The sequence below is a fragment of the Oryctolagus cuniculus genome, chromosome 1 (genome assembly GCF_964237555.1).
Source record: "Oryctolagus cuniculus chromosome 1, mOryCun1.1, whole genome shotgun sequence".
Taxonomy (NCBI): domain Eukaryota; kingdom Metazoa; phylum Chordata; class Mammalia; order Lagomorpha; family Leporidae; genus Oryctolagus; species Oryctolagus cuniculus.
The window spans coordinates 102,025,830-102,049,330 of record NC_091432.1 but is presented as its reverse complement, the minus strand read 5'-3'; the positions used below and the strand labels follow the sequence as shown (position 1 = coordinate 102,049,330).

Below are 23,501 nucleotides of genomic sequence, written 5' to 3'. Positions count from 1 at the left end.
GAATGCATTTTCAGTTCTAATTTTTTGGAACTCAACCCATAAGAAAGATTTCATTTCAGTGTATCAGAAAATAGACAACACATAAAAAAGTTCTTCTAAACAGAAGAACTTACTTCTTAGACACAATGTAACCAGAATGCTACATTGGGTATAAAATATGTGATTTCTGTTAGTTAACTCTAGCATATACTAATTTCCCACAGCAGACAGAATAATTATTGAGCCAAAGTATTGTATTGCTTCCTAAGCAGTAGAATCTCAGGGAGTAATGTGAAATCTGTATTGCCTATAAAATTAGATCTAATACCTGCTCTCCTAACAACTTGTAGAAATTGCCATTCGGTTCCCTTGGAAATAGCGAGCAGTCTTACCTATTTGAGATGTCTTTTCATTCCATACACCAGCTTCCTGTGATAGGGAGATGCTCTTGAACAGTGGGTAGTTACGGGAAAAGTCAAAAAAATTGGGATGAATCAGCTTCCAGATTTATAGCAATCCCTCTGAAGTTGAATACTATTATAAAAGAAAAAAATTGAATACTGTTATAAGACAAAATTCCTGGGTGGTGTTCTAACTCATTAGAAGCTTGACTTCTCATGGCTGTCAAAGACCTAGAAACAGATGTGATTTAAAGACCAAGTGTAGTAAAGTATTTGTTTATAGGCTACAATTCAAGGGTAGAACTTGTTTCCTGAATTGCATCTTGATACTGTTTCTGGCATTCTGGGTACCTTTTTCTTTCTTAAAAATTAAAGGATTTTCACCTTTAAGGTTTTCTTTTGTTGTTGTTTATTTATTTGAAAGGGAGAGAGAGGGAGAGACAGAGACAGAATGGTCTTCTTTCCACTGGTTTACTCCCCAGATGGATGCAATGGCCATAGCTGGGCCGATCCAAAGCCAGGAGGCAGGAGCTTCTTCCAGGTCTCCCACATGGGTGCAGGGGGCCCAAGGACTTGGACAACATTTCACTGCTTTCACAGGGAGCTGGATAGGAAGCGCAGCAGCTGGGACTCAAAGTGGTGCCTATATGTGATGCAGGCAGTGGCTTTACCTACTGTGTTGGCCCCATTAGGTACCTTTTTCATCCATCAGAGTCGATGACATGCCTATTTTGTGTTGTGTTTTAGAAATATAAATATATAGTTTAAGAAATGCAACAAAATGTTAACACAGTGAGAGATCTGTACAAAGTAATATGTGAATAATATACTTTTAGAGGAAGACAACTGTAAATAAAAGCTGGATTATATTAAAATGTTTAAAAAGGAATGTTTACAAACATTATTTAAAGAAAAGATTTGAGTCATAGCACTTTGACCTATCTTCATTCCTGGGAGAAGTTATTTACTAAATCGTTAATCTCATTTATTTAGGATATAAAATGGGGAAGATAGAACATAAAGACTGTAGAACATCCCTATCAAGACAATTTCAAATCAGTCATCTTATGGCAGAGGAAGTCTAATTTTTGTTTTCTAATAAAGCTTTCTCAGGCTGTCCTAAAATCTATATGATTGTCTTATAATTTGTGCTGCCTTCTCATTCAAATGCATTAATTTTGGCCAGATATAAGTAATGATATAACCTATATTTTTTATTTAAGAAATCACATTTTTAGACTTCATTATTTTCTTTTAATTTTTAAACTGAGTCTGTTTTACACTTCTTCCATTTTATATTTCCATAGTGTCATTGTTAAATTATATTTATCATTTGTGACCATTTAAAATTTTTAAATTTATTTATGTATTTGAAAGGCAGAGTTAGAGGGATTGTTTCATCATCCATTGGCTGGTTCGCTCCCCAGATGGCAGCAGTGGCTAGTGCTGGGCCAAGAACTTCATGTGGGAGCGGACCAAACACTTGGGCCATCCTTGGCTTTTCCTAGGCCATTAACAGGGAGCTGGATCAGAAGTGGAGCAGTCTGACTCATACTGGTGCCCATATTTATAACCATTTTGAAGATATGTTGGTGATATTTGAGATGCAGACTTGGTTTTGTTTACTATTCCAACCAATTTTAAAGTGGATTGCCATATTCAGAAAAAAGTCATAGCAAAGAGTTGAGATTTAGGTATTTCTTTTATTTTGAATATTTAAGTATCTTGTGTGTACTTACAGTGTTCTAGGTATTGGGGATGTAGTATTGAACAGATAAGGTTCTTGCTTTCATGGACCTTAACTCTTAGTGAAGGAAGACAGTGATTTAGAGTATGGCTAGATGCAAATCATTTTTTTTTAAAGATTTATTTATTTATTTGAAAGTCAGAGTTACATAGAGAAGGAGAGGCAGAGAGGGAGAGAGAGGTCTTCCATCCGCTGGTTCACTCCCCAATTGGCTGCAGCAGCCAGAGCTGCTCTGATCTGAAGGAAGGAACCAGGAGCTTTTTCCAGGTCTCTCACATGGATGCAGGGGCCTAAGGACTTGGGCCATCCTCTACTGCTTTCCCAGGCCATAGCACAGAGCTGGATTGGAAGTGGAACAGCCGGGACTCAAACCAGCACCCATATGTGTTCCAGCACTGCAGGCGGTGGCTTTACTCACTACGCCACAGTGCCGGCCCCGCAAATCATTTTAAACTTCAGTTTCCTTATGTTCCTAGTTGCTAAAATAGAAATAATTCCTAATTTTGTGTTCTGAGTTTCAAAAAATTTTATTAAATTTGAGAGTTCCCATCTGCTGGTCTGTTGCCTAAATGTGAGGAGCTGGAAACCCTATATTTCCTGGGTACTTGAGCCATCACTTGTGCTCTCTCCCAGGAAGCTGGAATCAGGAGTGGAGCCAGGACTCAGACCGGATACTCGAATATGGGTTGCAAGCATCCAAATTTGTGGCTTAACCACCCACCCAAACAGTTGTATTTAAAAATAGAAAAAGCTACTTTTTCATTGAATTACAGATAAATAATGCATACCTCTTAGGTGTAAAGCTCAATGAATTTTTACAGAGTGGCTTGGTTATGGGCCTTTGCAGAATGTACTAGTGGATAGATTTGTTTCCCTTTGTCTGCCTTTCAAATAAAATAAAACTTTTAAAAATAATTTAGAAATAGTCTACCTTGTATATTCACAAATTTTTTTCTACAAAGGACTAAATAGTAAATATCAAACTCTACATGGTCTCTGTGCCAGCTACTCAGCTGTGCTATTGCAGTGTGAAAGTAGCTCTTTCTTATACCTTAAGGGGTGAAGGTGACTGTTCTGATAAATTTCATTTAACTGGTAAAAAAAAAAAGCTGGCATTATGGTCCAGTGGGTTAATCTGCTGCTTGCAAAGTCAGCATCCTGTATTGAAGTGCAGATTTGAGTCCCAGCTAGCTACTCTGTTCCTGATCCAGCTTCCTACTAATGTGCCCAGGAAGGCAGTAGAAGATGGCCCAGCTGCTTGGACCCCAGCCATCCACGTGGGAGACCTGGATGAAGCTCCTAGTATGACCTGGCCCAGCCCTGGTTGTTGCCATTTGGGGAGTGAATCAAATGATGGGAAGATCTATCTTTCCCCCTGTCTCTGCTCTGCCTTTCACTTGGGCCATACCATGGTTTGCTAACCCCTGTTCTAACTCAGTCAGCTGCAAAGAATCAAGGGAATCATTTATGAATATTTAAAACCTTGCATCCTGGAAGACACTGGGATTGAAGTTTTCAGAGTTTATTAAAAAAAAAAAAAAACAAAAAAACAAAAAAAAAAAACTAGGTAAAATGTCCCAGAATAGCCTTATCTGCCATTTTTCAACTTGACTTTTACAACAAAGAGGTGTTAGAAAATAATTTTAAAATTTCAGATTTTAACTTTGAACCCAGACTATTTCAATTTTTTTGTCTTAGTACAGAAGAATTTGTATTGTTAGAGAAAAAACATTTTGCTTTTGTTGTAAAATATACATAACACAAAAATTTAACATCTTAACCATTTTTAAATATACGCTGTGATAATAAATACAATCAAAATGTTATTCTTTTCATCTTGAAAAACAAAGTCTCTTCCCTTGAAACTAACTCCTTAATTCCCCCCATCCCATCCCAACAACACCATTCTACTTTCTATCACTGATTTTAACTATCCTAAGATAAGGGAAATCATATAATGTTTGTCTTTTTGTGACTGGCTTATTTTACTTGCTATAAGGTTTGTTCATGTTGGAGCCTATGTCAGAATTTCCTTCCTTTGCGACTGAATAATACCCTTTGTATGTATATACCACATTTTGCTTCTCTATTCATTTGTCAGTAGACGCTTAGGTTACTTGTACATTTTTGTTGTTGTCAGTAATGCTGCCATGAATCTGGGTGTACATGTATCTTTTTAAAAATATTTCTTCGAAAAGCAGAGTTAGAGAAGGAGACCTATCTACTGGTTCATTCCCCAAATGACTACAACAGCTGGGACTGGGCCAGGTTGAAGCCAAGAGCCTGGAACTCACCTGAGTCTCCCATGTGGAAGAAGGGGCCCAAACAGTGCACCGCCTTCTGCGGCTTTTCCCAGGCCATTAGCAAGGAGCTGGATGGGAAGCGGAACTCTGGGACTGGAACCATCAGCCATGTGGGGTGGGCGGCTTAACCTGTTGTGCCTCACTGACAGGCCCTACACATGTCTCCTGAGACCATGCTTTCAGTTGTTTTACATATCAGTCAACCAGATGGAAAGATTGATCCTAAGAAAAGTTTATTATTGGTTGGCTTGATTGTTCAGATTTTAGACTGAATTTTAAAATGAAAAAATCCTTGGGTTTAACTGTGGTAACATCCAGTGTTATACATATTTCATCTTTATAACCAAAAGTACCACAGAATTTGTGTTATTTTATCACTAGCTTTCATCAAAGTGCCATTTTTTTGTTTCCAGCCATTTTGTTTCCAGTGCCATTTTTTTGTTTCAGTGACTCAAAATTTTCAGTAACATTACTATTTGGGGTATTTTTTTCCCAGATTTTTATATTTACTTATCTAATACAGATTGAGTTTCCCTAATCCAAAAATCCCAATATGCATAAGTGGAGAATTCTGCATCTGACCTCAAGTTTGGGTTACAGTCTAAACACAATGCTGCTAAAATAATTGTATACAATTTCCTTCAGACTACATGTATAAAAGAATTCTGCATTGAGACTTGGGTCCTGCGCCTACATAACGTATTATGTATGTGCAAATACTCTAAAATCCGAAGTCCAAAATGCTTATGGTCACAGGTATTTTGGATAAGGGATATTAAATCTGTATTAATCTGGCTAAGTAAGGATTTACCTAAGTTTTAGAATGTGTTATTTTATAGATTTCTGAAACATGGCAATTTGTCACAACTTTAAATGGAGAGTTTTGGGTTTTTTTTATTAGAAAGTATGTGCTTCTAGCCTTGCTAGAACTTAAAGATTTTCATTTTTTGGTATTTTGAAATTGTTTAACAGTTTTGTGAAAATTTCTAGGCTTTTGCCAAGTTACAAATGAGATTATATATGCAGTTATGCATGTGCTAAATTTTGAAAATTGTATAGATGAGATTCCTTACACTTCTTTAGCTTTTTTGATAAGGAGAATCATTGGAATTAATCATTCTCGGGGTGGGGGTGTGGCACTTCTATTTGACAGAACTAGAAGAACAGACTCGAAAAGCTCTAGAGCTGGATCAGGAACGAAAGCGGGCGAAAGAAGAAGCAGAACGACTTGAAAAAGAGCGTCGAGCTGCTGAAGAGGCCAAGTCAGCCATAGCAAAACAGGCTGCTGACCAGATGAAGAATCAGGAACAGCTGGTAAGGAACGGGCCTAGTTCTTGGAGTGAAAGAATACATGTACCCAGTGAACATTCGTAAAACTATGTTGATACACCTTCTGGAAAGCAAACCAAAGATACAGCTTAGTAACAGAGTAGAAATAAACCTAAAAATTATATTCTTGTCCCAAAAACTCTAAAAATAAAATTCTTAAGAGCTGTTTTTCTACATTTTATATATGGAGCCTGTTGGCAACAGAAGATTTACTCAGACCTTGGACAGGTTCAGCAGTAAGCCAACTGGAGTGTTTTGCTTTAGATAAACTGACACAATATGTTTTGTTTCCTAAAAAGAGAAATAGACATCAGACTTGGCTGGGGTTTGGTTCATTTAGTGGACTTGGAAATCTTCAGGATGCCGGACACTTGGAAGATCCTGGAATTAAATATAAGCTCAGGCATCCACTTGCTTTGGGTCTTTTTTGACTCAGTGCCCTGAGAGCGATGAGGTTGGCGCTGTGGCTCACTAGGCTAATCCTCCGCCTGCGGTGCCGGCACACCGGGTTCTAGTCCCGCTCGGGGCACCGGATTCTGTCCCAGTTGCCCCTCTTCCAGGCCAGCTCTCTGCTGGGGCCCGGGAGTGCAGTGGAGGATGGCCCAAGACTTTGGGCCCTGCACCCACATGGGAGACCAGGAGGAAGCACCTGGCTCCTGCCATCGGATCAGCGCGGTGCGCCAGCCGCAGCGCGCCAGCCACAACGGCCATTGGAGGGTGAACCAACGGCAAAGGAAGACCTTTCTCTCTGTCTCTCTCTCTCACTGTCCACTCTGCCTGTCAAAAAGAAAAAAAAGAAAAAAGAGCGATGATATTCCTTATGGGATTATTGCACAATCAGGTGACATTATTTTGACAAAGTGCTCTTTAATTATAAAGCACTATGTCAGTGTCATTTCTTCTTTTGTAGATTTTAGCAAGTGGCTTGTTTGTTGATAAAAGTGTTGAGTAGCTTGCCCCATGCCAGCAGAGTACCTCGTCACCCCATGTCAGCAGGAAGTAGCTCTAAAGCCAGTTAATCGTCCCTCTACACCTCCTGGACTTTTGAGACTAATGTAATCTTATACAACTCCTGCTTTATCAAAAACAAAAGGGGGGAAGGTTAGTAAAGTTAGGCAGTCTTATCTATGGCACGATCTATATCCTGGACACCATCCTAGGCTCTAGCCCCAGCCGCCGTTGCTGGAAGCCAGGTGGCCACATGGCCCAACCACTGGTGTCAGCTCCAACACCACCCTAATGGGATTTGCTGCTCCTGCTTCCCTGCCTGACCCCGGCAAAGGTTTAAGAGGAACTGTTCCTGAACACGTGGCACTCGCTCTCTTTCTCTCTCTCTAGCTTTCCTTCTCTCTCTCTTCCTTCTTCTTCACTTCCTGTTGGGTTCCCCCAATAAACACTTTCCCTTAAAAAAAAAAAAGTGATTAGTAGCTAACTTTCACATTTTAAATTCCTTCAACTGAATTAGGGTTAACTGGTCTATGGAATAAAAATCCTTTTACTTTGTGTCCCTATTAGCTATTATCTCAAGGACCTTCTAAGATCTTAAAGATGCTGGCTTTTTTAACATGGAAAGTTATCTCAGAAAACACGTATGACAGCTCAAGTAGGGGCAGGTGGTTGGCCTATCAGTAGTTAGATTCTACTTAGGACACTTGCATCCCATAGCAGAGTGCCTGGATTCACATCCTGGCTCTAATCCCAATTCTGCCTTTCTGCTAATGTGTACCCAGGAAGGCAGCTTAAGTGGTTGGGTTCCTGCCACCCTCACTGGAAACCTGGATTAAGTTTCCAGCTCCTGGCCCCGGGCCTTTGCAACCATTTGGATAGTGTACCAGCAAATAGGAGTTCCTTCACTATCTCTTTCCCCTTCTGTCCAGCATTTCTTCCAAGTAAAAACTTAAAAATATATTAAAAAGCCCAAGCATGTATGTTAAAGTTTTGTTGGCTCAACATGTCATGTTAGTAACTGCATTGTTCATTTTAGGCAGCAGAACTTGCTGAATTCACTGCCAAGATTGCACTTCTAGAAGAAGCCAAGAAGAAGAAGGAAGAGGAAGCTACTGAGTGGCAGCACAAAGTAATCATCTGTTTGTTCATTTAGTATCTTATTTAATAGTTATTTTGTTTTCAGCCATATGCTGACTTGTAGAGAAGAAGGAATGTAAAATGAATGTAAGCTAAGTACTGTGGAAACACAGAAGAGGTGATTAATTTCTTTGAAAATATGGCAAAGGTTGGGAAACCCATGCATATTTAAACTGGTCTTCACTAATGTATTTTGAGGGACTGAACGTTCCAGACAGCAGACTCAGTGAGTACAGGGAGTATGAATATCCATGGTAGATTTCAGGATAGCCATCAGATAACTAGAACTTCAGGCTTAGAGCTGTTGGGGGCTGGCTTTGTGGTGCAGCAGGCTAAGCTGCTGGTATCAGTGCTGATTGGAGTCCTGGCTGATTGGCTTCCAGTCCAGCTTCATGCAACTGTGCCTGGAAAACAGCTTCTAGAAGATGGCCAAAGTACTTGGGGCCCCTGCCAGCCATGTGGGAGACCTGAATGGAGTTCCAGACTCCTGACTTCAGCCTGGCTTAGCCCCCACTGTTGTGGCCTTGGGGGAGTGAACTGGTGGACAGAAGATTGTCCTACTAACTTCACCTTTCAAATAAATGACTTAGTCTTAAGAAAAAAAATGTTGGGAGAGGGGTTTGGTAAGTTAGATAATTGTGAATTAAGTTGAGAAAGGTTTTAAGTAAATTCCCTGCCAAAGCAAGGCAGCAAGGAGTATCTGTAGACAAAAGAGTTCCTGAAGATTTTAAAACAGATCGTAACAAAATTAAATATGATTTTATAAAAAAAGCTCAGCAGTCAGTATGAAGAACAGATTATGATAGTGGATTCTTAAAATACCCAAACTATAGACATAAGAATGAGAATATAGAGTAACATGAAGAGTTGAGACATTTTATGATATTCTCAGAAGAGTGTGGCAGTAGATGATTGAATGTGAATTAGAGGGGTGCAATTAATGATGCTGAGGATTTATTTATTTATTTGAAAGGCAGAGTTATAGACAAAGGGAGAGACGAGATCTTCTATCCCTTGGTTTACTCTCTAAATGGCCATAGTCACTGGGGCTGGGTCAGGCCAATGCCAGGAGCTTGGGCCTTTAGCTTCTGCTTTTTCCAGGTGCATTAGCAGGGAGGCAGCTGGAGCAGAAGTGGTGCAGCTGGGACTTGAACCAGTGCCCATATGGAATGCTGGAGTTTCAGGCCTTGACTTCACCAGCGGTGCCTTAAATCAGGCTGTAGTTGCAGGAATGGGGCATATAAGATAATCAGAGTTCACTAGAAAATTTACACTCACAGATCATACATATGTATATGATTAATGCTACAGTAAAATGTGCTTATCAAAGAAAATGGCTTTCTTTCAGTCTTACATACATTTTCTTTATAGCAATTTAAATTGTATTATAAAGTTTTTTAGTACATGAAAATCATGTATAGAGGCTGGCACTGTGGCAAAGCGGGTAAAGCTGCCGCCTGCAGATCTGGCATCCCATGTGGGCACTGGTTCAAGTCCTGGCTGCTCCACTTCCGACCCAGCTCTGCTGTGGCCTGGGAAAGTGGTAGAAGATAGCCCAAATACCCGGATCCCTGAACCTGCCTGGGAGACTTGGAAGAAGCTCCTGGCTTTGGATCAGTCCAGCTCCGTCTGTTGTGGCCATTTGGGAGGGAATGACCCAGCAGATGGAAGACCTATCTCTCTCTGCCTCTACTTTTCTGCCTTCGCAATAAATATTTAAAAAAAGAAAATATGTATAGATAAGAGTACTTCAAAATGTTGATGGAAAAAATGCATTGTTACAAACAAAGTAGAAATCCACGTACATTCATGCTGTTCCTTTTGTCAATTTGCATTTCATCTAATACTAGATTATACTCAGAATGAGTCAATTTATCCAAAACTCTTTTTAGCTAATTTTTCAGACCAGCGTTCAGAGTAGGGCTTTGCTCTAACTTTGTCTTACTGTGTGACAGTCGTCTTTTTTTGAAGTGGATTTGTTAAAGGGAACTGCAGAATGTCCTTTCTGTATAGGGTTACTTACGATGTCATTCAGCTTATCCCTTTATTCCCTAGAATGTCCTGTAAACTGTAATAATTTATACCTAGAAATTTGAAGAATTTAAATGAAAGTTTTAGCTACAGTATATTATAGATAAGACTTCCATATAATTTATTATCCAAACTGGAGCATTTGTGAAAGTATAAGGGAGTGTTATTAATCATTACACCAGGACAGCAGTGAGCACAGGACTGTACTAGGCAAACAGGGATAATGTGATTACTGGGGTAATTGGTGTTGTTGAGTATTTGTATCATATCTGAAGATACTTATGTCAGTAACCCACTTATAGCAGTTTTAATCAATCATTAGATTACAGTAGTGGCAATTTATTCCACTATTGTATGGTTATATTTTTCCTCTAGTTGCTCTTATGTAATCTAATGATTTTTTTTTAATATTTATATTTGAAAGGCAGAGTTAGAAAAGGGGATAGACAGATCTTCCATCTGTTGGTTCACTCCCCCAAATGGTCACAATGACCAGGGCTGGGCCAGGCCAAAGCTAGAATCCTGGAACTCCATCTGGGTCTCCTACATGGTTGGGAAGGACCCAGACACCTGGGGCATCCTCTGCTGTCATCCCAGCGCGGTAGCAGGGAGCCAGCTCGGAAGTGGAGCAGCTGGGACTCTTAAGGAATGCCAGTGGCTTAACCTGCTGGACCACAACATCTGCCCTTAAATGTGGCATTTTTATATGAATATCAGTGTCCTATCAACTGTAACAGTTTTAGCAACAATTGATAATCTTTGGCAGAATTTTATTAGGTTTGCAAAATTGTAATTTAAAAATTGTCTTTTACATTGTATCATTTTTCTGATAACAGACCTTTCATTGATGGGGCCTGTTTTCATTACTCTGAAATTGTCTGTTATGAAGATAATTTGATTTTTTTAAAGAGCAGTTTTCAAAGTAAGTTGCTAATCATTTGTTTTTAATATTCAGGCTTTTGCAGCCCAGGAAGACTTGGAAAAAACCAAAGAAGAGTTAAAAACTGTGATGTCTGCTCCCCCTCCACCTCCACCACCACCAGTCATTGCTCCAACAGAAAATGAGCATGATGAACATGATGAGAATAATGCTGAGGCTAGTGCTGAATTATCAAATGAAGGGGTAATGAACCACAGAAGTGAGGAAGAACGCGTAACAGAAACACAGAAAAATGAGCGTGTTAAAAAACAACTCCAGGTATTTAGAATTACTGTTGTGTGCATATTTAGAATATTGTTTGTGTTTTCTGCACTGAACACATACTTTTCTTTTAAAATAATAATTTTGTAAGTCTAACACTGGCTGGCCTTGTGATTGGTATGTCCTGTTGTCATGGTTTTTTTTTTGTTCATTGCATGACCTCATTAGCAAATACTTGTTAGCTTTGTTTAATGAGGCCTTAATTAGTGAGTTGCTTAATTATAGCTTGACCCATTAGTGTGTTAAAAGATAAATGTAGTTTTAAAACAATGAAGTATGGATTGAATGATGGTAACATTTGACTACCTGTAAGAGGCTATGTAATTTGAATTTTCTTCAGATTTGGTAATGTACATGAGGTCAGAATAGTAAATTTTTTTTTTTTTTTTTTTTTTTTTTTGACAGGCAGAGTGGATAGAGAGAGAGAGGTCTCCCTTTTGCCATTGGTTCACCCTCCAAGGCCGCTATGGCTGGTGCGCAGTGGCCAGCGCACCGCGCTGATCCGAAGGCAGGAGCCAGGTGCTTCTCCTGGTCTCCCATGGGGTGCAGGGCCCTAGCACTTGGGCCATCCTCCACTGCCTTCCCGGGCCACAGCAGAGAGCTGGCCTGGAAGAGGGGCAACCGGCAAAGAATCCGGCGCCCCGACTGGGACTAGAACCCTGGGTGCTGACGCCGCTAGGTGAAAGATTAGCCTAGTGAGCCGCAGCGCCGGCCCAGAATCATACATTTTAATGAGTATTTCTGAAAACTTTATTTTTTAATTGGTAAGGTCTAAGAAAATGAACTGACAGTTGCAATATGTTTGTTAAGACTTGGAGAAAGCCTTCCTCATGATATAAATTTTAGAATAATAGCAACATAAAGTCTATTTTGAATGTTTAAGTCATTTGAAGTATTGGATGAGAAAGCAAAGAAATTTAGAATAATCAGTAGATACCATGGTTGATGAAAGCAGAAATGAAGGGCCATGCTGTTCCTCCCTAACCACTACCAGCACCATTAATTAGGGAAAGTAAAAAAACCTACATACTCGATAAAGAAAAATTACACACTGAAAGTTTTAATCCATTAAAAAATTTTTATATATGTATTTTTGTAACTTTAAAATTTTCAAATTTAAAAAAAAATCTAAGAAATAGTCATATTTGTTGTTTTTTAAATATAGGCATTAAGTTCAGAATTAGCCCAAGCCAGAGATGAGACCAAGAAAACACAAAATGACGTTCTTCATGCTGAGAATGTTAAAGCAGGCCGTGATAAGTACAAGACTCTGCGACAGATTCGACAAGGCAATACAAAGCAGCGTATTGATGAGTTTGAAGCAATGTGAGAACTGTTCCTTTGCATACATGTTCTTCATAAGCTGAACCACCATCAGAGAAAAGCAGGCCTTTGCAGATGTGATGGAGTGCATCCCACCTTGCCAAAGCACTTAACACCAGTTTGACTGTGGTGGCTAAATGAAAAATTTAAGGGGAACTCTTCAACATTAAGGCAGTGTGCTGTTGTGTTTGGTTTTCTTTTGGGCCAGGGAATGGAGAACAGTGATCTATCACCTCCTTTCACATTGTCCATTTTCCATTTTTCTGTTGAAAATTAACACTAATTATCATGTCTGATGAATGTGTATGTGTGGTTTGAGCACTTTCTACATTTTAAAGCATAATTGGTGAGATTTTAATGGGTGTTTAGAGCGCTCTGTTTTCCCTTGCCCCTTCTATATTTAATCTGCATGCATTTCCACATTCTCTCGCACTTGCATTTTTTCAGTGTGCCCTTCTCATATCCTGCCATGATACAGATCATTGGAAATGATGGCAGTAGCAGAGTGGATAGTCTTTGATCATTGTGTAGGAGGTGTCTATGAATAATAAAAGGAATTAGAATGTTTCGTGCTACAGTGCAGCTATTCCCCATTTAATTTGCAATATTGGGTGTTTGCTTAATCACAGTCATCTTTAACAGCTAAACTGGTTGGCGTTTCATCTCCTGAAGTCCATTTATGTTTTTTGTTGCCTGCCGCTTCAGAGATATAGACAACAAATTTTTTAGGACAGCTTCTTGATGAAATATTACTCGCAAACAAGTTGTCTGAAAGATTTGAAAAGTTTTTCATAGATTTTTTTAAGAAAATCAAATGTTTAATAAAAGAAAATACACATTTGTTGGTAGTTTATTTTATTCACTAAAACAAAAATCCTGGACCTTTCTGGAAGGGCAGCATCTGAAAACATCAGTCCCAAGAAGGGGACAAGAATACTACCTCACTGTTACACCTGCGGTGACTGGTTGTTCCAACCCGATGGAGTGTGTAAGCTGTACGTTGTATAATATTATGTGACAGTCTTAATCATGAAGGAATACTTTTTTGAGATTTCATTTTCTTTCTGAATACCTGAGTGCTAAATTAACTGCCTTATTGTTGAATTGAACTGTGGGATTCTGATTTGTATTAAAATTCAAAGCTTTCACTGGTATACTATCTTCCTGGAGGAGTGTGGGGTGTGTGTGTATTTGTGTGTCTGAGAGAGAAAGAGAAATTACCCTTGTAGCATATGAAGAATGTCTGTACCTTCATCTCTTGGTATCATAGTTAACATAATCATACTTGGTTTCTAAATCACTGTGCTTATTTTTTTATTCTAAATTTTGGTTAATCCTATTTTAGATATAATTTTAGATTATATTAATTTGTTAAGACTTTCTGAAGAAATCCTCCCAGTTAGAGAAAAAAACGTTGTGATACTTTTTTGGAAAACACCTAGATTTGAAGATATGGAGAGCCTTGTTTTCTCTGTGTGGTTCAGCTACTTTCCATTTGGTATTATGCACTCAAATTTACATTTATCTGTTAAAATTGCCATTTTATTAAACATTTTTTCATGCACAGTCAGTTGACTTTGTGTCTGAAAATATCTCGTGCTTTATTTTGCTGACTTTAAAAGGATTAATCTGGGCAGACATGAAAAGGAAAAAGCTGCATTTAATATATTTTTTTGACTTTGTAGGACAAAAGATAACTGGTTAACTTGAAGTGGCTGTTGCTCAATGGTTATACACATGCTTCAAAACTGTGGGCAAGAATCAGGGGGCCTGATGGTGGAGCCCACTCTCCAGGCTTTGAAACTTAAGTTTCACTTTTCCAAAGCATTAAAAATTGCCATAATAGGTGAAAACCTGGACTTTCATTTTCTTCGTTTTGAATTATGTGCACTACCACTGCTACACCACTTTGATACAGTGTTGAAAAACTACCAGTTATATTTGCTGTTTATAATCTATTTGTAGATTAGGATTAAAATGGATTAAATCCATTTTTAAAGCTGTGTGAATTTTTCCAAACAACCATTTGCAATATGGTTTTCGTAGTGACTAAAAATCAACTATAATTTTTATCATTAGCAGTTGAGCACATGTTTATATTACAATGTAAAAATACACTAATGAGTATTTGGCAAATTCCAATAGGCTTTTACCATTAGCATAATTTTGTGTTGTACAATTAAATTACATCTCTAATTTTGGATAATATTCATTGGTTAACAATAAAGTGACAAAAACTCATGCCTTAAAGGTCCACTGTTGTTATTTTACATGGATTTTTCTATGTTTCCTGAAAATTATAGTCACTGTCAGAGCCATGCATCATCACTTCTGAAATCTAAGAAGTGGATAGGAAAATTTATAGTGGTAGTAGACTGACACGTACCCCTAAATGAAAACCTTTTGGTTTGGAAGTAACAGTGATTAATTCTGTGGAAGAATTGATTGTCAACTGATGGTGATTTAGGGTTTCTAATTATGGCTTTTAAGGCACAGTGTTTAGTTTGTCTTGATGCAGATGCAGTTTCACTATCAAATTCATTTCACTCTAAAATTCTAATATTCTTAAGGAACTGGATGCGAAGTGCATTTATTTAATGTATATTATTTTCAGCCTACATTACAGCAGTTACTATAAGTCTGTAGATTAACTGCCTTTTAAAAAGCTTGCTTACTAATTATCATCTATTCTTAAACAAGTGATACATCAATTCTAAAACAGAAAAAGCCCTGTGTCTTTGCAGTTTATAGTAATACTCAACTGTCACCTGATTTCTGTTCTCAAGGCCAGAAACATCTGGTGTCAAAAGAGGATTTTTATATACTGTTGTGCTTTATATTTAGTTTGTCTCTAAGAACTAGAATTATCACTTATAAAATTACCAGACTTTTTTTGCAACTTTTTTTTTTTTTTTTTTTTTTTTTTTTTGACAAGCAGAGTTAGAAAGGTCTTCCTTCCGTTGGTTCATGTCCCCCAAATGGCTGCTACGGCTGGCGCGCTGTGCCAATCCGAAGCCAGGAGCCAGGTGTTTCCTCCTGGTCTCCCATGCGGGTGCAGGGCCCAAGCACTTGGGCCATCCTCCACTGCCTTCCCAGGCCACAGCAGAGAGCTGGACTGGAAGAAGAGCAACCGGGACAGAACCGGTACCCCAACCAGGACTAGAAGCCACAGTACCGGCGCCGCAGGCAGAGGAGTGATCCGTGGCGTTGGCTGCAGCTCATTCTTGTTTACCATTAGAAGGGTGTTCAGGGTATAAAAACCATTATTAAATTATTAAAAACCATTCCTACCTACATTATGTCCCAATTTTTATCACCTTGTTGCTTGCTGATTTTTAATAAACTTTTAAATTCCAAAAGCATCCCATTCTTTGCACAATAAAAAAAAGTCTTTAAAAGGCTTGAAATAAAATTATAAGGAATTAATGTTAGCATTAATTTACTAAAAAAGCTTAGACATCATTGAGGAAAAAGTTAAATGTGGAGCTGCAATGATAGTTTTAAGTTTATTTTAAATGAGAACTGTATTTACATCTTTTGTGCTTTAACTACAAATAATATACCTATCATATTTTAATGTCTATCACATAGGATGAATTTCAAAAACTCAGTGGATTCTACAGATGTTTGTGGTATCATAAAATCTGGCAATCCAATTTCCTTCTAACACTGTTAGGTTGGAAAAATAGGCTCAAAACTGATCCATATGTCGAAGGTTATCACATTATCATCCTTTTCTTCAATTAAGTAATTTTAACTCCCACTTTTTTGTTAGTACATCAACTTCTTAATATGTTTATGTCAAGATTTTAAGAGCTGCCATTTTCCCTGTAGCAAGACCATGAGTCCCTATTTTATTTCCTTAATACTTTGACCTCCTTTAAATTCTTCATGTAAGAGTTTTCTGATTTGGGTTTGCATACACTGCTTTAGAAAGGGAAGTATCCATCATTATTTCCTACAGAATTTTAATGTTAAAGATGGGAACTAAGACTATTAACAGGTTAGTGTTTGGCTCTATAGTAGCCACTTAGAGGTACCAGGCTATTTATTTAGCAAATTCAGTTTAACATATTGAGGCGTTACAGGTAAGATTTAGAATGACTTGTTGACCCTTTGTTTTGGTCTGTCATAATGGAAGTTCAAACTTTATCTTAGCTGTTAGATCATTACATTTTTCTATTACAATAATTTAAAACGGCAGTGCAATATTGCTGATTTGTGTTATTTGTATGCCCAGATTCCTCCATGCTGTTGTAGCTAGCACCAGTTGCTTCCATCCATGCAATTGTTATTTTTATTACTCTGATTGTTCTTAACTTTTATTTTAATGATCATTTTAGAATTTTGGATTCATTTTGATATTTATGCATGTCACTTAGTTCCTAAAAACAGTGGTACTGATTTTATAAGTAAATCTTACAGCCAAATGTCTATTTTCCTAAATGGGATCAGGGTCTCTTGAGATTATTTGATATTAAGCGAAGTTATTTCTTTGGATGAATGAAGTATATGAAGGTCTTGCACTGTATTATATAATGTATGCCACGATATCTATCCCTTTTATTTTTTAACAATTTTTTCCCGACATTTTAAAATAAGTTGTTCTGATCTTATTTTAGAACTAGGAATGCAAATATTTCTTAGACTCAATCAGGCAGTTTCTCCTCCCTTCATTTTTTTAATGTATTCTGAAAAATCTATGAAATGAAAATTTTAGCTCTTTTGGCTTAAAGTTGCATGACGAATTAAACTACTACAACAAAAGGAAGACCATTAGCAGGAAACAGTGACGAACAGAATGAATACTCAGGTTTCTCAGATGTCTTGTTCTTGGGTAACCTACTTAATTTTCCTTTTATAGGTGAAATTTTAAATAGAGGTTAATATGCTTACCTGGCAGGGAAGATACCATGATCATGAAGGTGGTTTTCCCAGGGTGACCCTCATCCATTGCACCCCGGATGGGCTGGCCCCCGCGATTTCCCTAAATGCAGGAAACTCGACTGGCATCATTTGTGGTAGTAGGGACTGCGTTTGCACTCTCCCCTGAATAACAACAAACAACAAAATAGAGGTTAATAAAGATAAAATATTATGAAGTTTTCCTTTGGTTTGTCAGTCCTACACCAAACTTAACCTAATCAAGTATAATGTCTGGTGATACCTGTGGTAAATACTGAGAAGTTGAATGGAGTTAGAGTTTTCAGTTGAATCATGTTTCTTTTCAATCTATGTAACATAAGATTTGCCATCTTAATCATTTTCAAGTGCAGAGTTCAGTTGCCTTAAGTACGTTCGCAGTGTTGTGCAACCATCAGCACTCTAAACTTTTCATCCTTCCTCTTCCCTGGTAAACCACCGTTCTCCTTTTGCTTCTGAATTTGTTGTTTCTGGGTACCTCATCAAAGCGAATTCATAATGTCTGTCCTTTTGTTTGTGACTTAATGTTTTCAAGGTTAATTCATTTAACCTGTGTCAGGGTTTTCCTCTTAGAAGTGCATAACCCATTGTAGGTATATTCCACATGTCTGTCGATTTGTAGGTCCCTGCTCATTTGGGTGGTTTCCGCTTTTTCAGTACTGTGAATAATGCTGCCGTGAATACTGGTGTACAAATTCTGTTAGATTTCTGCCTTCAGTGCTTTGGGGCAGAAACCCAGAAATGGAATTGCTGGATAATAAGGTAATTCAGTGTTAAATTTTTTGAGGATGTTTTATACTATTCTCCACAGCAGTTACAGCATTTTATATTAACAGCAATGCACAAAGGTACTCATTTTTCCTTAGCCTCACCAACAATATTTTCTCTCTGTGTGTGTGTGGTTGTTGTTTGCTTCCTTTTTTTTTTTTTTTTTGACAGAGTTAGAGACAGAAAGATCTTCCTTCTGTTGGTTCACTCCCCAGATGGCTGCTACGGCTGGCGCGCTGTGCCGATCTGAAGCCAGGAGCCAGGTGCTTCCTCCTGGTCTCCCATGCAGGTGCAGAGCCCAAGCACCTGGGCCATCCTCCACTGCCTTCCCAGGCCACAGGCGAGAGCTGGACTGGAAGAGGAGCAGCTGGCGCCACAGGTGGAGGATTAGGCTAGTGAGCCGCGGCGCCAGCCTGCTTCCTTGCTTTTGATAATAGGTATCCTGGTGGTGAAATGGTATCTCATTCTGGTTTCGATTTGCATTTCTGTAAATTTCCCACATCACAAAAGATGTTAGACATCAGTACTATTGGTCATTTGTGTATCTTTGGAGAAATGTCTATTCAAATTTTGTTCATTTTTCATTTGAATTAAATTTTGTTACAGGGGTCCTTAATTTTGAGGAGTCAATATTTTTTTTTGAAAGGCAGAGTGATAGGAAGAGACAGGTATCTTCCTTCCACTGGTTCATTCCCCACTTACTTGCAGTAGCCAGGGTTAGACCAGGTAGAAGTCGGAAGCCAGGAACTCCATCTGGTTTTCTCACATGGGTGGCAGGAACCCAACTATCTACCACCATCATCTGCTCCCTCCAGTTACATTAGCAGGAGGCTAGACAGAAAATGCTGAGTTGCTAGGACTTGAACCAAGCTGGGAGATACAGGATGTGGGCTTTGCAAGGAGCGGCTTTATCCATTGCTCCACTATGCCTGCCCTTAGGGAACTGGATGTTAATCTCAAATATGTTGGCTCCAAGTATTTTCTCCCAGGTTTTGGGTTGCCTGTCAGTAGTTAAGTGTCCTTTGGTTGGCAAAAGGATTTAATTTTGATGTGTCACATTTTTTTGTTGCTGCCTATGCTTTTGGTTTTGTTTAAGAGGGAAAAAATGTCTAATGAAGATTATTACTGAAGAGGAGATGACATATAGTGGTCAGTCTGGAGTTGATGGAGTTAAGAAAAGTCAGTAGAACAGAGAACCTGGGTTGCTGTATTCTGACGAGGCTAGGGTAGGTTTGGTCAGTTATTTATGGAGCTTTGAGTCCTGTGCTGAGGTGGTTTAGTTTGATTTATGGCTTTCGAGAGGCACAGCTACAGAATGGAACAGTTACTAAACCTTGCTCAGAAAAGAGAATTCATGTAGCCTTGTGTGAGATACAGTGCAAAGTGCAGAGACTGCAAAAACAAATACGTATACTGTGGTTAGTCTGAGAAAAGGCAGTGGCTGCAGCTTTGGGAATAAACATTGTTAAGAATTTGAAGACTATATCTCTAAATCTAACTTGCTCTCTTGTTTGCTACATGTAAGTATACTTTCTCTTGTGCTTGTTTCCTAAATTACCTCTTGGGACACTTAAGACTTTCTCTTCCTTTATTCAATAACTTTTGGGGGATGGGTTTTGTGGGTTCTTTTGTTTAAGATTTATTTTATTTATTTGAAAGAGTTGCAGACAGAGGGAGAGATCACCCATCTGCAAGTTCACTCCCCAGATAGCCACAATAATGGCCAGGGCTGGGCCAGGCAGAAACTCCATCTAGAATCTCATTCCAAATCTTACATGCTCCAAGTCTTCCTTGACTTTGAATAACTGATTTCATAGTTCTGGATCGGATTGTCTGATAGTATTTTTCTGGAATCACCTACGGATGCTTTCATGCCAGATGTACTGTCTTCCCAGAAGTGTTACTGAAAGGATTAGTATCTGTGCTTTTGGGTTACTAGTACTTGTTTATAGTGGAAAAACTTACATTAGAGTGGAGCTTAAAACAGTTTTATTCAACTCCTTCCTACTTAGATGATCCTGATGTAGAGGCTTTGGGTAGAGTGGGCGAGTTAAAGGGGGTTTGGATGAAGTAGGGGAAGCCTGGTGTGGTTCATTAATTGTAAGATACTGATATCTGATGTTGATAAAATTAAGAGGCAGTGACTGGAAGAAATCTGAAGGGTGTTTTCAAACAGACTTCAGCAATTAGCCTTTTAGGTCATTTTAAGTGGTTACAGCCACCAATACACCACTCTGAAGATTATCTCAGAACACAACATGCCCAATTATAACTGGTTACAACAGCTTCTGCAAATCTTTTTAAGTTGAGGTTACTCGATTATGCTCATCAACATGGCTTTTGATCAAGATATGCTGTGGTTCATCTGCTTATGCCTAAATGGTCTCAGATGTTTTCTTCTGACTTGCTTATTTACCTCAGACAGTTCCTAATACAAGTTACGATCTAATTCTCAATTGTAGATCATAAGGGTTGAATATTGGTAGATGACAGTCTTGGTAATCAGAGAGGCAGATGGCCTTTCACTAATTGTGAAATGTATCTTACAAATTATTGTTAGGTAGATGAAGTATAGAATTTTACAACTTTTTAACTAGTGTATTTTAAAAGCATTTCCATTGAAAGATGTAAAATATATTCAATAGTCTGTTTACTTTTTATTTCATTAATATTTACAAATGTTAGTCATATTAGCACATTGGATTTTTTTTAAAGATTTATTTATTTGAAAGAGTTACACAGAGAGGGGAGAGGCAGAGAGAGAGAGAGAGAGAGGTCTTCCATCTGATGGTTCACTCCCCAGATGGCTACAATGGCTGTAGCTGTGCCAATCCGAAGCCAGGCGCTTCTTCTGGGTCTCCCACGTGGGTGCAGGAGCCCCAAGAATTTGGGCCATCTTCTGCTTTCCCAGGCCTTAGCAGAGAGCTGGATCGGAAGTGGAGCAGCCAGGTCTGGAACCGGTGCCCATATGGGATGCCGGCGCTTCAGGCCAGGGCGTTAACCCACTGTGCCACAGCGCCAGCCCCCACATTTGGGTTTCTTAACTGTCAGAAATAAACTGCAGATGGTTTATCTAAGCTAAGAAATACTAACATCTTTTAAAAGAAGCTGATCTTACTTCTGAACACTGTTGTTGGTGTAGCAGTTAAGGTGCTGCTCGGGACACTTACATCCCATAGCAGAGTGCCTGGGTTCGAGTCCTGACTGCACTCCTGACTCCAGCTTCCTGCTACTGTGCACCTTGGCGGAAGCAAGTGATGCTCAGGTAGGTGGATCCCTTCCACCCACGTGGGAGCCCTGGATTGAGTTCTTGCTCCCAGCCCTTGCTGTTGCAGGCAGTGGGGGAGTCAGTCAGCAGGTGGAAGTTCTCTCATTGTCTCTTCCTTTTTTTTTTTTTTTTTTTAGGTAGCAAGGGAAGGCATCATTCTGCCAATCCTTCTCATAGCTTTATTTTATATTCTTTTTACACATACTTTTTTTCCTCTCAGATTTTTAAAAATGTTGGTAGTTATAAAATTGAATCCCTGCCATTTAGTAATTTTATATAAATTTTTAAAATAACCTGAGGTATGTCTCTATTTTTTAAAAACTTGAGTACCAGAGAATCCAAGGTCTAAAATTAGACCTTAAATCTCTGGATATAGTTTAATGTACTAGACAATGGTGCCTTCTAAGCTCTTATTTTAGGGGTAAATACATGAATTTGGAGGGCATGGGTTGTATCAAAGTTTTTTTTTTAAGATTGATTTATTGGGGCTGATGCTGTGGTGTAATGGGTAAAGCTGCCACTTGTGGTGCCAGCATCCCATATGGGTGCCGATTCGAATCCAGCCTGCTCCACTTCTGATCCAGTTCCCTACTAATGTGCCTGGGGAAGCAGCGGAAGATGGCTCAGTTACTTGGGTCCCTGCACACAAGTGGGAGACCCACAAGAAACTCTGGGCTCCAGGCTTCGGACTGGCCCAGCTCCAGCCATTGCAGCCATTTGGAGAGTGAACCAGCAAGTGGAAGATCTCTTCGTACTCTTTCAAATAAATCTTTTTAAAAAATGTATTCAGGCCGGTGCCGCGGCTCACTAGGCTAATCCTCCGCCTAGTGGAGCCGGCGCACCGGGTTCTAGTCCTGGTCGGGGCGCCGGATTCTGTCCCGGTTGCCCCTCTTCCAGGCCAGCTCTCTGCTGTGGCCAGGGAGTGCGGTGGAGGATGGCCCAGGTGCTTGGGCCCTGCACCCCATGGGAAACCAGGAAAAGCACCTGGCTCCTGGCTCCTGCCATCGGATCAGCGCGGTGCGCCGGCCGCAGCGCGCCGGCCGCAGTGGCCATTGGAGGGTGAACCAACAGCAAAGGAAGACCTTTCTCTCTGTCTCTCTCTCTCACTGTCCACTCTGCCTGTCAAAAAAATAAAATAAAAATAAAAATAAAAATAAATGTATTCATCCATTTGAAAGAGCATTACAGGTTGTAGCTTTACCTGCTGTGCCCCAATGCAGGGCTCCTATATCAAAGTTTTGTATAACAAATATGTCTGTTGAAAAAGTAGTTTTGAATCTTCAGAGGAGGTTATTGGTATGCAGATTTTTGAAATGTTCTCAAACATTAGGCTTTCTACATCGCTAGTATCATGTATGTAGGTAGGAAATAGTTCTGTGCCATTTCTTATATTTAAGCCATTATGTATTAGCTCTTAGACAAAGGATTTTCAATTTAATGGTGTTATTTATAAAAGGAATGCTGAGATGGAAGGCAAGGAGGCATGGTTCTTTTCCCTATTTCATAAAATTAAGCATACACATGTACATTCATAAAGCTATTCATTTGTTCAGTGAATTACAGAGCTGTCACTTTTCGTACAAAGCATTAAGTTTGGGAGAGGGATAAGACCCTGTGACTTTGTCAAGGAAATTATAAAGTCAGGGAGTTAAGACATGCACTCAAATTCAGGTATAGAAAGTAATGCAAATGCCAGAATGAAAGCGCTGGCAAATCCAGCTTCCTGCTCATGTGTGCACTGGGAGGCAGCAGGTGATGGTCAAATTCTTCAGTCCCTGTAACTCATGTGGAAGAGCTGAATTCAATTCCTGGCCCTTGGCTTCAGCCTGATACAGTCTACAGGCATTTGGGGAAGGAGTCAGCAGATGGGAGCCTGCTCTTAAAGAACTGATTTTACAAAAAAAGGGCAGGAATTAGAAAAATCAGAAGGCAGATAGTTCAGCTTCAGGTAACTTTGATATTTATGAATGTTACCTTTCTGAGGTTAAGAAAAATGATTTTAGACCATAGATTTTAGGTAAAATAGTGCTCTTGTGCCTGTAAACTTGGCCTTAGTTCTTAAATGACTGGAGCCACATATTTTAGGGGATTACAACTATGTGTTTCAAAAGTGCTAACAGGGCTGGCGCCGCAGCTCACTAGG

General features: G+C 39.1%; 1 protein-coding gene and 1 non-coding gene across 3 annotated transcripts in view; both read left to right on the top strand.

The window, feature by feature from the left end:
- Positions 1 to 23,501, top strand: part of RDX (radixin) — an 84,281-nt gene that overhangs the window by 46,386 nt on the left and 14,394 nt on the right. For both annotated transcript variants that reach the window (XM_051849641.2, XM_070077871.1), the window contains 4 exons: positions 5,584 to 5,744; positions 7,744 to 7,836; positions 10,831 to 11,073; positions 12,242 to 12,402. In XM_051849641.2, the coding sequence (XP_051705601.1) occupies positions 5,584 to 5,744; positions 7,744 to 7,836; positions 10,831 to 11,073; positions 12,242 to 12,402 (658 nt within the window). The remainder of the gene's footprint in view (positions 1 to 5,583; positions 5,745 to 7,743; positions 7,837 to 10,830; positions 11,074 to 12,241; positions 12,403 to 23,501) is intronic.
- Positions 17,288 to 17,450, top strand: LOC127485340 (U1 spliceosomal RNA). Its single transcript, XR_007912440.2, has one exon. It is a non-coding gene; the product is annotated as a U1 spliceosomal RNA (small nuclear RNA).